Source organism: Mycena indigotica, assembly GCF_014461135.1.
Source record: "Mycena indigotica strain 171206Taipei chromosome Unknown Mind.scaff0001, whole genome shotgun sequence".
Lineage (NCBI taxonomy): Eukaryota > Fungi > Basidiomycota > Agaricomycetes > Agaricales > Mycenaceae > Mycena > Mycena indigotica.
Window position 1 is genome coordinate 1,868,043 of NW_023503000.1, and position 13,976 is coordinate 1,882,018.

Sequence of the window (13,976 nt, forward strand, 5' to 3'; positions counted from 1 at the left end):
GCGGAGGAAATTCCCAGAATATAAGTTGTCCTCAAGATGAAGAAGTCGCACCACGGCGACCAAAGTTCAAGCTCCCAAACCTGGAAAAGCGACCTTTGAGAGAGCCGAATGAAGTAAAACTTTTTGACGTGGCAACAGACGCTCCAGACATTTTGGCACCGGAAACAGCATGGACACCGTTGCCAACGTTGACAAAGGAATTGTGAGGCGACTCGGCCGACAAGGAATCACTCCCTCCAGTATCGCCTGGCGCTGATGAGACACCATTGATTCCATGGCGTGCAAGATGGGCTAGATGCCTTTGTAGAGGTGTTTGTCTTTGGTGGATAATGTCTGGAGGGCTGATGGGAGACCTTGGTGATGTTGGGACAGGGCTGATCACAGACGTGCCCAATTGTAGCGGTGGGATAAAGAACGGCGCACGAGGCTTCGTAGTAGAGACCGTCGAGGTCAAGCTTCGCTTCACAGATTGCTCGTAGGTGGATGATGGGTATTGAGATGGTTGGCGAGGAACATAGGACGGAGAAGATGGATCGGGAACGTCAAGACCCAGGCGTCTGATTTCATCGCGGAAATTCTTCCTGAAGAATTTCTCTAGTGTCTCGTGGAAAGGAATGAATTCCGGTGGACACAGCTGGCCATGAAGCTTCATGCAATGATCAATGACAACAACCTATAAAAGGGTTAGAAGAGGTATTGATATATAAGCAAGTACATACCTGCTCGTCAATCGCCGATTTCAATTTTTCAACGAGCTCCCCGCGTTCTGGATGTCGCGCCACGTATTCTGGATCAAAGAAAGTTTGCCGATAGGCGGAGAGACCAGTGTTGATTGGAGTGTCTACGGCGCCGTTCAAAGACATGGCCAGAGCGTTAGTTGATACTGGTTGAGCCGTCTTGGCAAGTGCTTGATATTTGAGGTTGAGAGCAGCGAGCTCTTTGGTCTTTAACTCGACTTCACTAAGAGCGTTCTCCACGGGAGAAATCTCGATGATTTCCAGACCAATGACCTCGGACCGACGTAAGACCGTGGGGAATGCCTCCTCCGTTGTGAAGTAGGTTTTTTCCACCCAGATTTCCTCGATGCCTGAGCGCCCAATCTTCTTGAGTTGGCGTGACGAGCTAAACAAATTGATAGCCCTGCGCAACATGAATGCTCTATCGCAAAATAATCACAAGGAACGTACGAATGCTCGTAGTAAGTCTTGACAGGAACTGGCGCATCGGGATTCGTGAACACAGGAAGTGAACGATTAGGTTCTGGCGTGACAGCGGTACATTGGATGTACTGGTCGTGCCCGAATCTGATGTCGACTGATGGCTCTCCTGGTGTCTTCAAGAGTTGCGCTCCGGGGTGTTTGCTCAACATTCGTTCGCAGAATGCACCGTATTTCTCCCACTCATAGCCTCGGTACTAGACCACTGTTAGATAGAGTAATGATGGCATAAAATTCTTACAATGAAGCGCTTGTCTCGCAGCGCAGCGGGGAAGCTACCATAGAATGTGACTCGGTAATAATCCGGGTAATAGCGCTGGTCGGTGACGATATGTTCCAGTAAGGCAGCCTGGTGTCGCAGAATCTCTGCAAGTCGACCGCTAAGCACATATTAGTCTTTGTGAAAACGCAGGACGGCGCGATTGGATTACTAATTGAAAGTGACCTCTGCATGCTGGAATGCGAGTTCTTTACAGATGTCGATGGCACTCTCCCATGCTTTACCTTTCCCTGTGTGGTTTGTTAGATCTCATCAGGTTCTTCGTGAATAACGTGCCTAGATAGTCTAGAATTAACAGACATAGGGTCTCCTTGCGATGGAAGTGAGATTGTTGTGGAAGACCCAGGTCTTCCATAGGGCCAACAAATGAGTTCAGATCCCATTCATGCAAGTCAGAATGCAATTTGAGAGTCAAGGCCGCTTCAACGTAGTTTTGGGACTGCAGATGCATCTAAAAAGCAGTCAGGTGACTATGAAGGGAGCAGTGGTTGACCCACATTGACGAGTTGGTGGACATATTTGATATAGATTTCGTCGCGACCAATTCGACGGATAAAGTTCATTAAACGAAGCTAGGGCGGGTCAAAGAGTGCTCAGAAATGCGATGTCTGGCAACTTACAGTAGCAATGACGCGGTCATCAGCATATTCATCGCCCTCGGGCAAAGCGCGCAGGCTGAGCAGAAGCTCAAGGAAGAGGTCAACAGAGTCGAGGAAAACCGAGACCCGTTCTCTCAGCCCATCGTCTACTTCAGTAGAATAGAACAAATGCCGGAGATGGCCAATGAAGAAGGCTCGCGAAATGTCGTCGCCTTTGCTGTCTGACATAAACAACGAATCCAATCGTGTGACCAGTTCGTTCTCGATGTCGTCGAAATTCTGTGATTGGTGATATTCCGATACGATCATACTGTAGAGCATCTGGACGGCATTGTTGCGCAGTTGGTCGTGGTGGCTCAAGCAGAGATTGACGACTTGACCGACCAGCGGATGAAGGTATACCTGGTAACCCTAAAACCCGGTTATAGACTCAACCACGGAAGTAACTCTGACATACACCGTATCGAGTCACTGGTTCACCAGCAGTAGAGGGGTGCTCTGCCCATCCAAGCCCTTGCCATAATGTGAGCAGAAGAGAGGCACCATCGCCTCTGATATCGCCGGCTAAGCGCCACACAGCTCGACATTTCTAAAGACGTGGTCAGCAATCTAGGTCAACGAGCAGGGGGAAACACAAACCTGAGGACTGAACTCTTCAATAACTAGTTGGTCTGAAGACAGCAACTTGAGAAACATGTAAAAGCAATCTTTCCAGAGCTGGGTCTTGAATTGGGCCTGCTCTTCTTGTGGCGGAATAAACTCCTTCTCCATTATAGCAGCTATTGGTTCCATCATCTTCACAAGAACTTTGTGCGCCAACACATTGATATTGAGCCAGGTCGGAGGGAAAGCATCATTCTCAAGTATCGAGGTCGCCACTCGGAAAAATTGCAACAACAATGCTACAAAGCGGTCTCGGCCTTCGATATCAAGGCTGAGCTCAAAAAAGTTGAGTATATGCTTCGTCGGCGACGAAAGAATCAGAACAAGGAGAACTGTGGCCGTCTCTCCTAGCCCGGGATTGAAAACTTTTTCCGTATCAGAAGCGCCGGGAGTCAAAGGACCGCGCGGGCTTTCGGGAAGTTGAGCCAGCAAAGAAAACGGATATGATTCGGGGAATGTGACGGGAATGTTGCTCTTCATTGGCAAAGAGGTCCGAGTGCGCTCCATAGCTTTGCGGGATGCTGAGTTTTGAAATTCACGATAAGACTCGAGCAATCTAAGGTCATATTCGGTCAGGGGCTCGAGGGATGGACGAACAAAAAACTGACCTTGGGATCAAAGGGAGGAGATTCTCGACGTTATCTTCCTCCTTCCGATGTCGAATTCGATCGCCAGCTATGGAGGGAGACACCAGATATTGTTGTAGCTTGTCTAGCATCACGGCAACGATTGTCACGCAAAGACGAATGCTCTCTAGCCAGTTGATGCGGGCTGCATCTTTGACGCTCTCCGACTCGTTCGTGTTGTAGTCGTCATACTTTCCGAAATGAGGTTTGATCCATATGACAACAGCTTCGACGAGAAGGGGTCGCGATTCCGGGTTGTCGAACAAAAAGCCCTTGACAATGTGAAGGTACATGATTAGCTTCCAAATCACGATTTTCCCCTTGCCCACGGTCACTGCATTGGCAAAGCTGGTGGCAATGGAAACCAATTCTATGGTGGAGAATATTTTCGCCAATTCGGGGAGAATTGAAGTGAAATGTTGGAGGGCAATTGTTTGCGTTCCGATGATCGACGGAGGAGATGTGGCGGCCATCATGCGTGTTACTTCAGCCAGGTGAGAACGGATTTCTCTCTTGAAGTTCGATTCAAAATGATCAGCTGTAGCCCCACCACCCATTCCAAGTTCCTTTGCTTTCTGAAGCTCTCTTGCCCGTGTTATGAATTTGAAGATATAGTGCCAAACTTTGAGAGCTGCCCGAAGAGGTGAAGCACTTTCCGCAGAGGTAGGATTAGAGAGCAGCCGAGTCATAGAATGGACCATATGTGACGACGCGGCAGCACAATTGAAGTGTTGCTCAATGTAGACGTCCAAAACTGGTTGAAAATTGCTGAAACGACGGTCTTGGACGATGCCGAGAACTGTGACCAGTGCATTGAAAACCAATTCATCCATCTCGCCGGAAACATTGTTGGCGGAAACAAGGATGCCAAACAGAGAGTCGAAGATATCGCGCAGAAACTTAACGATCTCCCCTTCCCCAACGAAAGTGAACTTGGTAAGCACGGTGGAAAGCAACTCTCGATCCGCCAATTTGTCCCAGCTCAATAGACTCAGAAGAACAGGATTCTGTGTGAACTTGGTGGAGCACAAGGAAGAGCGGAGGGTAAGCGTATCCCGAAGCGGAGGAGCAAGACGCTGCATTTCTGGAGGTATGATAAGCTGATCATGCCGCTGGTTGGATGCAAGCCAAGGTGGAGCGGTGAGATAAACTTCTGGGGGAACTTGTGACAGTTTATCGGCTCGATATAGTACCAAGGTATGACTTCCGTCTTCTACGAAGGCACGCCGATCCGGGAAGAGTGGCTGGAAGGCAAAAGCGAATGGTCGTTCAGAGTCACGTGCGCCTCGATCTCGTCCTGATCGATTGCGGAAAGTGAAAAACAGATGCCACTGTGGAATGCCTTGTAAAGGTAGTTGCACTTTAATCAACTCGCCAAAGGTTGGCTCGTTGCATCGCTGGAAGACCATAGAGTGGAACTGAGTCATAGTTGGCTCTCCGCTACCCTGCGAGACAACAGATTCAATAGGGCGACCATCCTCGTCGCGAACTTCAACGGTGACCTGAACATTATTTGACGGGGGTCCCATTTGGCCCCGAGCGAATTGAGCAACGCTGAGCCGGCCAGATGCGTTGTTGCTAGATGAGAATTCACCTGACCACAGTTTGATGTAAAACTCATTTCGCACATCGCCAGGGAATACGACGTCAGGAAAGCCAAGTCGAAGAGTATGAGGGGTATCTTGTAGAAGCGATGTGTTTTCTTTGACTATGATAGCGGAGTCGCCACGGAAAATCTTGACTGTAACCGCCATTGATTCAGCTCTATCGCAAGTAATGAGCCATTGGATTTTTCAAGCAGGAATGAGATTTACCTGGGCGACTTCTCGTATTCTTTGGTGTTCTTGCTGATAATGTTTTGATGCATCATAGAGAACGACGCTTCGTTGGTGGGCACATATATTGGCATTTGAAACTCTCGAGCAGGAGTCGCATCTGAGTCGTCTGTACTCATTCGAGCAAGTGGAGTTAGTTCTAGGATTGCACATCCAAAGGGCCTGCGGAAGGGGGACGAGAAGTCGTTGGCACGGGGACTGGTAGGTCCATCCCCGTCTGAACGAAGACCATGGCTATCTTGCCTGCCCAGTTCGGTCGTCTTCATGGCGCCACTTCTAACAATACGACAGACCAAGTAAACCGGGTCTTGTACGTCCGAAGGGGCTAAATCAGTGAACAGAGTACGGATTCGCTTGGAGGGATCACGTGCAAGGACACCGTTGTGATTTAGTATAGCACAGAACTCTTCTGTGATAAACTGTCCAGAACGTTTGTAGAGGGAGAAAAAAAGTTCGACTGTTTCTCCTGGTGCACAAGGAGATGCAACGAAAGCACGCAGGTCCAAGTAGATGTGGAAAAACTTGGCTGTTGGGCGGACGGAGTCGCCAGAATTCCCGAGAGAAAGTGAGCGAGGTTTATGGTGAACGGAATCGGGGAACGCGGAGTGAGCCGGTGTTTGGAGTGAATTAGTAGTGATATGTTCAGTACTAGCAAGCGGCAACGAATCCGCATAAGGCACATTAAGATACGCAAGGTTGACCTGCATTGAGTACATGCGAACAGCGCTGACCCAGCTGTGTTGATCTGCCTGGCCGTCAACATCGACAGTGACGAGTGACCCCCAGGTTGGATGACGAACGATTACGTCGAGTCCCTGCAAAATATTTCCACTAACAAGACGTGCGACACAGTCCCGCCTCATGTTGACAGCTTCCTCCGCATTGAGAGTTTGGGCCAGGAGTTGCCGACGTCCAAGATGAAGAATTTCTATGTGCTCGCGGACTACATGGAATAGTTTATAGTCGCGACGAGCGAGATATTGGAACATGAAGGTGTGCCATTCGCGCAAAGCTGATGCAATTTCGTCCACGATAGGTTGACTCGCGCCTGCCGCGGTATCACCACCCGACTTGAGTGACGGTCGAGGGGGTAGTGGTTTAAGGGACTGGGATTCGGCTGGAGAAGAAGACCGAACAGAAGCTGACCTAAGGCTTGGAGGGTATATTGGATGACCAGAACGAAGAGACCGCGAAAGATCGGGTGGAGGTCCGATACGAAATGATTTTGCCGAAGCTGAGAGATCCAAGTCTTCTTCTTCTTCCTCTTTAACGCTGCCCATGATAGAGCTTGGTTTGTTTCCAGACCACTGCATGAATGAGCTGCCGGGACTAGCAGTTCCATGAGAGGCGTTGCTTGAAGCCCAACTTCCGCCGTTCAATGTGGCGGCCAACTCTGGCAGTTTGCCCTCTGCGTCCGCGAATTCGTCCCGGATATAGACATGAGAAGCGGGGAAAATCCCAATAAAGACTTGGTGAGGTTCTTCCATCTTTTGGGGGGGTTTTAAGGCAGACGAAGAAGGGTCCGAACCAAGCGCCCAAGTTACTGCTGGTCGTCGAGTGGTGCAAACGACATAACTATGCCTTTCAATTGCAGCCCAAGTAAGAAAGCAAACACACACACCCTCGATACCAAATCCCCTCCACTTCCTTTCCACGTGGCGTATATTTCTCAAACGCGTAGATCTCGTCTCCGACCTCCAACGCCACAACGTCACGGTGCAAGAAATGGTCCTCCCCTGCCGAAGATTCAGTGACAGTAGAAAGTCGATTCCTAGTTGAGAAGCGGCTTTGCTCGCGGGCTCCAACCTAGTAAAAGATGCATATGTGAGCAGGAGTAACACTTGACAAAAAAAAATCAACGTACCGTCAATGGATGGGACACGAAGCCATAGACAATAAGAGGGAGGGGAGACCACTGCCCGGCCATAGAGCTTTTGTTCGCCCAGTATCCACCGTCAAGGTCGCAAGAGATAGCAGACGAGTTGTTGGCAGAAAGGAATGAATTATTGAAAGTCACCAGTCGTCACACGCCTGTGACAATGTTAGACCACAACCTAGACCGCCTCACGCAGAATGTACAAGCCATACGAGCGACAAGCGCGTTATCCGCGTCTTCAACGACTTTCACAAACGCAATACTACGCACAGCATTAGGAGATCTGATTCGCGACACAGATGCCTCTGAGGATGGCCTTTTCACGGGTAACCTCAAGCGTGTCGAGTTCCACGGTCCTTCTCTTCCTAGAAAGCAAGACCCAGAGATCTACGCGGAGGCGGCATTAAGCTACATCGAGCGCTATAACCATATCCGTCAGATGCCACGCGCCCGTTCACGCGTTTTAACGATCCTCGACCAAATCGACGCGACCCGAGAGAGTATTCGTGATCTCACTGACTCACTCGAACAAGTTCAATTGTCGGACATTAAGCCACTTGCAGACAAGGAACAAGAGCGCATAGTTTTGCTTCAAGCTAAGCTAGCGGATTTGAAGAAGAAGCAGGTCGGTCTTTGTTGATCTACTTGGTTTTTCCAACATAAGAAAGTCAGGTCGTACCCAAAAGGTTGCCTTCTCCCACAACTCCTGTCAAAACAGTCTCAAAGCCGGATGACACTTTCCACACTCCGGCAGCCGCCGCTCGTACATTCCGATTTACGGACAATCTGCTTATGGACGAACAAGTTGATCTAGCCGACATCTCAGTTTCATCGCCTGCGATGCCTATACGAATATACCGCCCCAACGATACTTCTACACCTATTGAGGACAGTGTTGTGGAAGAAGAGCAACCAACCGCTATCCTGGAGGAGCAAGACACGATCACTCAAGAAACCCCCGCTGTCCCCCCATCGCCAACGCCATCACCAGTCAAGCCTTCTCCCATAGAGACGCCGAAAAAAGGCAAAGTCCGCGTTAATTCGGAAGTAGAACGCGTGGTGGTGCGTGGTTGTGTGTTTAACGCCAAACTTGAAGAAAAAGCTAATACTTGACTTCAGACCAAGATATGGGCCACTGTAGGCGATCTGATAATGCCTGGGCATTCTTACGACACCACTGGGACTGGGGAAGGCCGGAAGCCTCCACATGCAAAAGAGACCATGTCAGAGCCGTTTGACTACATTGAATCACTGTGTTGACTTGCCTTTAGAGCTCATTTGAATTCGCTTGCTTCTCTTGTTCCCACTCCAGCCTCTCCCTCGACAACCATTTCATCCTTGTCGACACACACCTCAACTGCCCCAACCCCTCAGCAAATTCTCACCGCCCACCTCCTCTTGCATCTCCTTGAGAGTGGCCCGCAGTACTCACTACCGCTGACTAAGGTTAGAGAGCTGTTGGCGGACAAGGCCAGTCGAAGTGGAGGAACAGGAATTGTTGTCGGAGGCCAGAGCACTACGAGGGTGCTGTATGCATGCGTAGCTAAACGTTTGGTCAAGATAGATCGCGGTGGTGGGGAAGAACTTGTAAAGTTTGATTTGTAGCATCATTTATGTTCTGGACACGAGGCGCTTTCATGACGAGTTGACCGCGAGAATTGAGCGGCCTGCAACCTCAGAAGCACGAGTTAGCCGTACGATCAATTGCAACATTGAAGTCAATTCAAGGAAGTCTCTTGAACGCAAAGCCCCAGCCCCCCACGCACTGCGCCTTGTCGTCAACTTGCCGATGATGCCAGGACTTGGGTATAGCGCGTGGTCCGATCCAATGGAATCGATCGAGTAGTACGGCGAATGGGGCAGGCAGTCAGTCAGTCAATCATGCCCCATGGCCCAGCTGGTTTAAACAGATACGATTCAGACCTAAACGTCTCGCGTCCGAAAAAGGAAATTAATGACGCGACGTCTATATCTTAGCGAATTCAAGGGATTTTGGGACCACTGAGGAGGGTCAGAATATGAAATAGAAAATACACGTAAGGAATGCGTCGAAATGGGACCACAGCAAAACGATACTGCCCCAGTGAGGCTCGAACTCACGATCTCACGATTGCGACCATATCAAATCACGTGACTTGAGATTAAGTAACAGTCGTGCGCCTTAACCAGCTGGGCCATGGGGCTATATCCACGTTCAAAAATGGGACATTTTGATGAAAAGCGTTATCCAAACCACGAAAGAATTTTTTTGGGATTTTTTCGACTAATTTTCCACCAAGTCGGAGTTTTACACTTGAATAACTTAAAGTAGACGCGTGAAACGAACAAATTACTACTACTAATCAGGTTCAGAATCAATCCACTGTGTAGGAACCTCGCAATATGCAAGACACCATCAGTTGTTTGACCGTTTACAACAAATCATGGAGCAGCCATCATTGTGGAATCCCACGTTTGTCACCAGTGTGACCGCCATGTTCGATAACGACCACAAAGGTTATCTTCTGATTATGCATGGCGGCGCAGGAACCATGTCGAGAGAGGGTTCTACTCCAGAGCAACGCGTCAGATACAAAATGGGTATTCGTGCTGCCCTCGAGGCCGGTTACGCGGTTCTGCGGTCTGGCGGCGAAGCAATGGATGCAACAGTCGCCACAGTCAGCGTATTAGAGGACAACCCGCTTTTCAATGCCGGCAAAGGAGCCGTATTTAATGTCGCTGGTAAGGTAAACTGGCGCCTCTAGCTTGTAATCAAACCCTTCCTAATCAACCCTTCACAGAACGAGTTGGAAACATCACTCATGCTCTCGAAACCCCCCGCCACTGGTGACACTGGCATTCCGGTGTCAAGACGGGGGGTCGGGATTACTCTGCTCTCGCACGTAAAAAACCCAAGTAAACTTGCTCGCGCTCTGTATATGGCACCGACTCTGCTGCCTCATACTTTCATCTCTGGGCCAACTGCAGAGTTGCTTGCTGAATCGTTGGGCGAAGAGCTTGTGCCATCCAGTTACTTTTTCACAAAACAACGCTGGATTGAGCATCGCCGGGGACTGGGCTTACCCGATGACGACGAGAAAATCGGCGAAGAATTGCCCTTACTTGACCTGCAACCCACTGGGACGGTTGGTGCAGTGGCCCTAGACATTCGAGGCTGCATTGCATCCTTGACCTCAACCGGCGGCAGGACTAACAAATTGGTGGGGAGGATCGGCGACACGCCTCACATGGGGTCGGGCTTCTGGGCAGAGCAATGGCCAAGTTCAACGGGATGGGTCAACAGGCTGCTCGATAGAATACGGGGGACTTCGTCCGAGCAAGCCGTTGGAATTTCCGGAACTGGTGATGGCGATGTGGGTCTGTTTGCTCAGCTAAAAGATCATTAATCGCGTTTTTTTTAGTATTTTATCAGATGCTCAACAGCAGTTACAATCGCACACCGAGTCAGATACCTGGGTGAATCGCTCCAGAAAGCAGCAGACTATGCTGTCAACGAACTCCGTGAAAATGGCGGCATTGGAGGTATTATTGCTCTGGACAACCAGAAAAATGCCGTGTTCGCGCTAAACTGTCCTGGTGCGTCCCAAGTCTTCATCTTCATGAGAAAACTGAGGTCCAGGCATGTACCGTGGAATCATCCGAGAGGATGGAGTGCCTTTGACTGCTATATTTGATGACGACATTCTTGAATAGACAATTTTACAGATACGTTACTATATCGTGGCTTTGTGCATCGCGTTCTTAAGCCGTTGGCGAAGGGGACTCTCCTCCCTTATTGGGCTTCCCGGTGGAGACATTGTTAGTGTGGTTGTCGTAGGGCTGGCAGAGACAGTTGGTCGCTGCTCGACTTCACCGTCAGCAACAGGTTCAATTGACTCTGTGACCACTGCCACGCGTGTCCAACGTCTGAACCGCGTATACTGCTGAAAGGTTAGAGCTAAAGATGGTTATCATCCAAAATGTACAAACCTTGCCCATACCACCCTTCGCGCTCAGCTTTTCCCATTTGTTGTCTCCATAGATCCAGCCATCTTCATCAGTGACCCAATCTTCCTCCTCTTCTTGGTCCTCAACAGCGGGCTTTTCACCTTCTGGCTCTTCAGTCAGCGAGGATTGGCTGTTTGATTCACGCATTTTGACGGCTGCTTTCATGAGGAGACCCGGGTTCTCTTCTTTGTCGCTCGGTAGGGCTCTCTCGACGCGAGTCAATGAAGGTGAGCCTTCGCGGCGGACAATTACACGCCATTCGTTTTCTTCCCATGACCAGGTGGCTCGTCGTTTAACACGTCCTTTTCCATCCTTATCCGGCAGGAAGATCGTAGTATCTTCAGGGAGAACAAAGGCGTTTGGAGGTGCAACGGCCTGTTGTGACTTGGAACACCAAGATGGTCGTTCTGCGGGAAGCACTGAACAGAACAAAATCAATCACATGAACACCAATCAACGAGACTTACAGGCTGCAGTAAACTCGAGGCCCAACCACCATCGCTGGTTCTCGTAGACAGTAAAAAGAAAGCGAAGGGACTTTGTAGAGTTCAGGGTCGAAGTAGAAATAGCGGATTGAGCTGCAAGAGGCAAAGGGCGACCAGTTAAGATGGCGGATGTGTGGTATACTGTCCAACGTATCCAGGCGTTACGCCACAACGAATTGCGGAGCATCACAGCCCATGGTGCCCTCCAGGCCAAGACGACCGAGCCAACGATAGCAACAAGAACGCGAAGACGTATTAAGTATAGCGTCAAGATGAGGTAAGGGATATAGAGGATAGCACAGGCTCGTACAAGTGTGGCGGGTTCGGTGATCGTCGGAGGGAATGAGGGAAGGGAAGGAAGAAGCGCCTCGATGGCGGTTAAATCTGCAACAGCGGTCTGGAGGGTTGTTTCGGAGGCTAGAGTAGGTTGGCTGGCATTCTGTGTTGATAATAGCAGCAGGAGGGCGGCACAGAGAATGGGCAACCAATACCGGAAGACCGGCTCGGCAAGAATGACAACGGTCCACCAGACACCCAACAGCAAAAAGACCTGATAGGAGGAATTTGCAACCTCAAGAAAGCGACGAAAGAGATGTATCGATGGCGCGAGTCCAAGGAGGATGCTGTTGATGGGTAAGGAGAGCATGTCACAACTTGCTCTCTTTCCTCGCGTTTGTGCATTAACCCTCTTACTTTTTGCCCATCTATTTCCGACATTCGACGCTGGAACACCAGACTTCCTCCTTCGCTGGGATGTCGTCCACTTCGCTCACGTGGCCCGCAACGGATATGTCTACGAACATGAATGGGCCTTTTTCCCCAGCATCCACGCGCTTATTTCCATGTTCCCCTACGCGCCGACCTTCCTCGCTATCGCTCTTTCTGTTGATGCAACCAAGACTATGCATCAACTCTCTCTTCATCATCTCCAGTCCCCCGCTTTAGCAGACCTAGCCACCTTGCTGTCTTTGCTCCCAAGTAGTCCGGCTACTTTGTTTATTGCCCCATACTCGGAACCATTCTTCACGTACTTCTCGTACAAAGGCATGCTCTTTTGTACCCAGGCGCGCTACTTTCTTGCTACTATATGTTTCACTGTGGCAGCAACCTTTCGCGCGAACGGGTTCATGTTGAGTGGATTCATCATATGGGAATTGGTTGTCCAGCCGGCGCTGAATCGAAAAGTGCGTTATCACTGCCTTCTGCTTACGATTTAGTTCATGGTCCATATCAGATATCCTTCTCCGCAATCAGCACTTGCGCCATTCTTTCCCCCTTACCCTTTCTTCCATTCATCGCCCACAACTACGCGGCTTATGTTGCCTTTTGCAATGATCCAACATCGCCAACCTGGTGCACTCAACGTCTGCCTCTGATTTACTCGCATGTTCAGAGTCAGTATTGGAATGTGGGCCTACTTCGTTATTGGACAATCCAGCAGTTGCCCAACTTCATCATCGCAGCTCCCCCTTTGCTTTTAATTTGCACCTTCAGTTTCAAGTATCTTATGGGAAGGACATCACTCTCGCCTTCCATCCTCCCTCATGCGATCCACGCCGTCGTGATGTGTGCCATTTACCTCTTGGCCTCCCATACCCAAATTGTACTTCGACAAGCAGCTTCACTCCCTATAACTTATTGGGCTGCGTCGTGGTTGCTTGTGCAACAACCCAAATGGGGTCGTGCTTGGGTTACCTGGAGTCTGCTTTGGGGTATTCTTTCCACATTGCTTTGGGGTTCCTTCTTGCCTCCCGCATGATAGTACTGTACAACACGTCGTGTACAACAACAAGTAGCTGTAAATCAAGAAATAATCATTTAAAAAATCACGTCTCCTCCAAGTCAACATCTTGTTCACTCGGTTGTTGTCGTCGTGAAGACCGCTTTGCTTGGTACTCGTCCTCATCACGGCGTCGTTTGGTCGACCTACGCGGCTTTTTAGGATTGGCAACCTCTCTGGCAGCTACAGCTGCAATCGCCACGACTCCGCTGACAGATAGATGCTCCTCATTCGTCGTTCGGCCAGAGCGTCTGGATCCTTCTTCCTCGACAAAACTGTGGCCGAATATGGCTGGATCCAGCGGTTCCACCGAAAGCGCCATTTGGCCCAGTGGATGGTATATGCCATATAACGGAAGCTTCGGTGCGAGGGGAAACGTCTTGCGTGGGTGCGGTTCCGACTTCACAACCACGTTATTCGTAGGTTGACTGGCGATTTTGGCGCTGGGCAGATTATGTACAATTCGTCGGCGAGTGAAGATACCGGGTACTGGAGAGCGGTATGTCCGGCTAGGTTTGCGGCGACTCATGTTCAGAGTGGACAACAGCGACCAGACTCATGAGAGTCAGACAAGTGACAAATTTCTCGTGACACATCGATCAAATTAGATTAGATATGAATTATTCCT

The 13,976-nt window shown here is 49.8% G+C and overlaps 4 protein-coding genes across 4 annotated transcripts; 2 read left to right on the forward strand and 2 right to left on the reverse strand.

Annotated features, from left to right (window-relative positions):
- Positions 1-31: 31 nt before the first annotated feature.
- Positions 32-7,147, reverse strand: MIND_00045100 (uncharacterized protein; the record flags this gene model as incomplete). Its single annotated transcript, XM_037357419.1, has 14 exons — positions 32-673; positions 720-1,140; positions 1,188-1,414; positions 1,459-1,597; positions 1,649-1,745; positions 1,798-1,948; positions 1,995-2,069; positions 2,118-2,507; positions 2,554-2,685; positions 2,736-3,315; positions 3,368-5,149; positions 5,200-6,795; positions 6,842-7,026; positions 7,085-7,147. The coding sequence occupies 14 exons, from the start codon at positions 7,145-7,147 to the stop codon at positions 32-34; spliced, it is 6,480 nt and encodes a 2,159-aa protein (XP_037225329.1).
- Positions 7,148-7,259: 112 nt separating this feature from the next.
- Positions 7,260-8,701, forward strand: MIND_00045200 (uncharacterized protein; the record flags this gene model as incomplete). Its single annotated transcript, XM_037357420.1, has 4 exons — positions 7,260-7,721; positions 7,769-8,158; positions 8,216-8,319; positions 8,368-8,701. 4 exons carry the CDS (start codon positions 7,260-7,262, stop codon positions 8,699-8,701), a joined length of 1,290 nt encoding a protein of 429 aa, XP_037225330.1.
- Positions 8,702-9,519: 818 nt separating this feature from the next.
- On the forward strand, positions 9,520-10,789 carry MIND_00045300 (uncharacterized protein; the record flags this gene model as incomplete). The annotated part of the gene is made up of 4 exons (XM_037357421.1): positions 9,520-9,822; positions 9,877-10,449; positions 10,498-10,672; positions 10,716-10,789. The coding sequence occupies 4 exons, from the start codon at positions 9,520-9,522 to the stop codon at positions 10,787-10,789; spliced, it is 1,125 nt and encodes a 374-aa protein (XP_037225331.1).
- Positions 10,790-10,809: 20 nt separating this feature from the next.
- On the reverse strand, positions 10,810-12,214 carry MIND_00045400 (Peroxin/Ferlin domain-containing protein; the record flags this gene model as incomplete). Its single annotated transcript, XM_037357422.1, has 3 exons — positions 10,810-11,016; positions 11,066-11,502; positions 11,551-12,214. The coding sequence occupies 3 exons, from the start codon at positions 12,212-12,214 to the stop codon at positions 10,810-10,812; spliced, it is 1,308 nt and encodes a 435-aa protein (XP_037225332.1).
- Between the last annotated feature and the right edge of the window lie 1,762 nt (positions 12,215-13,976).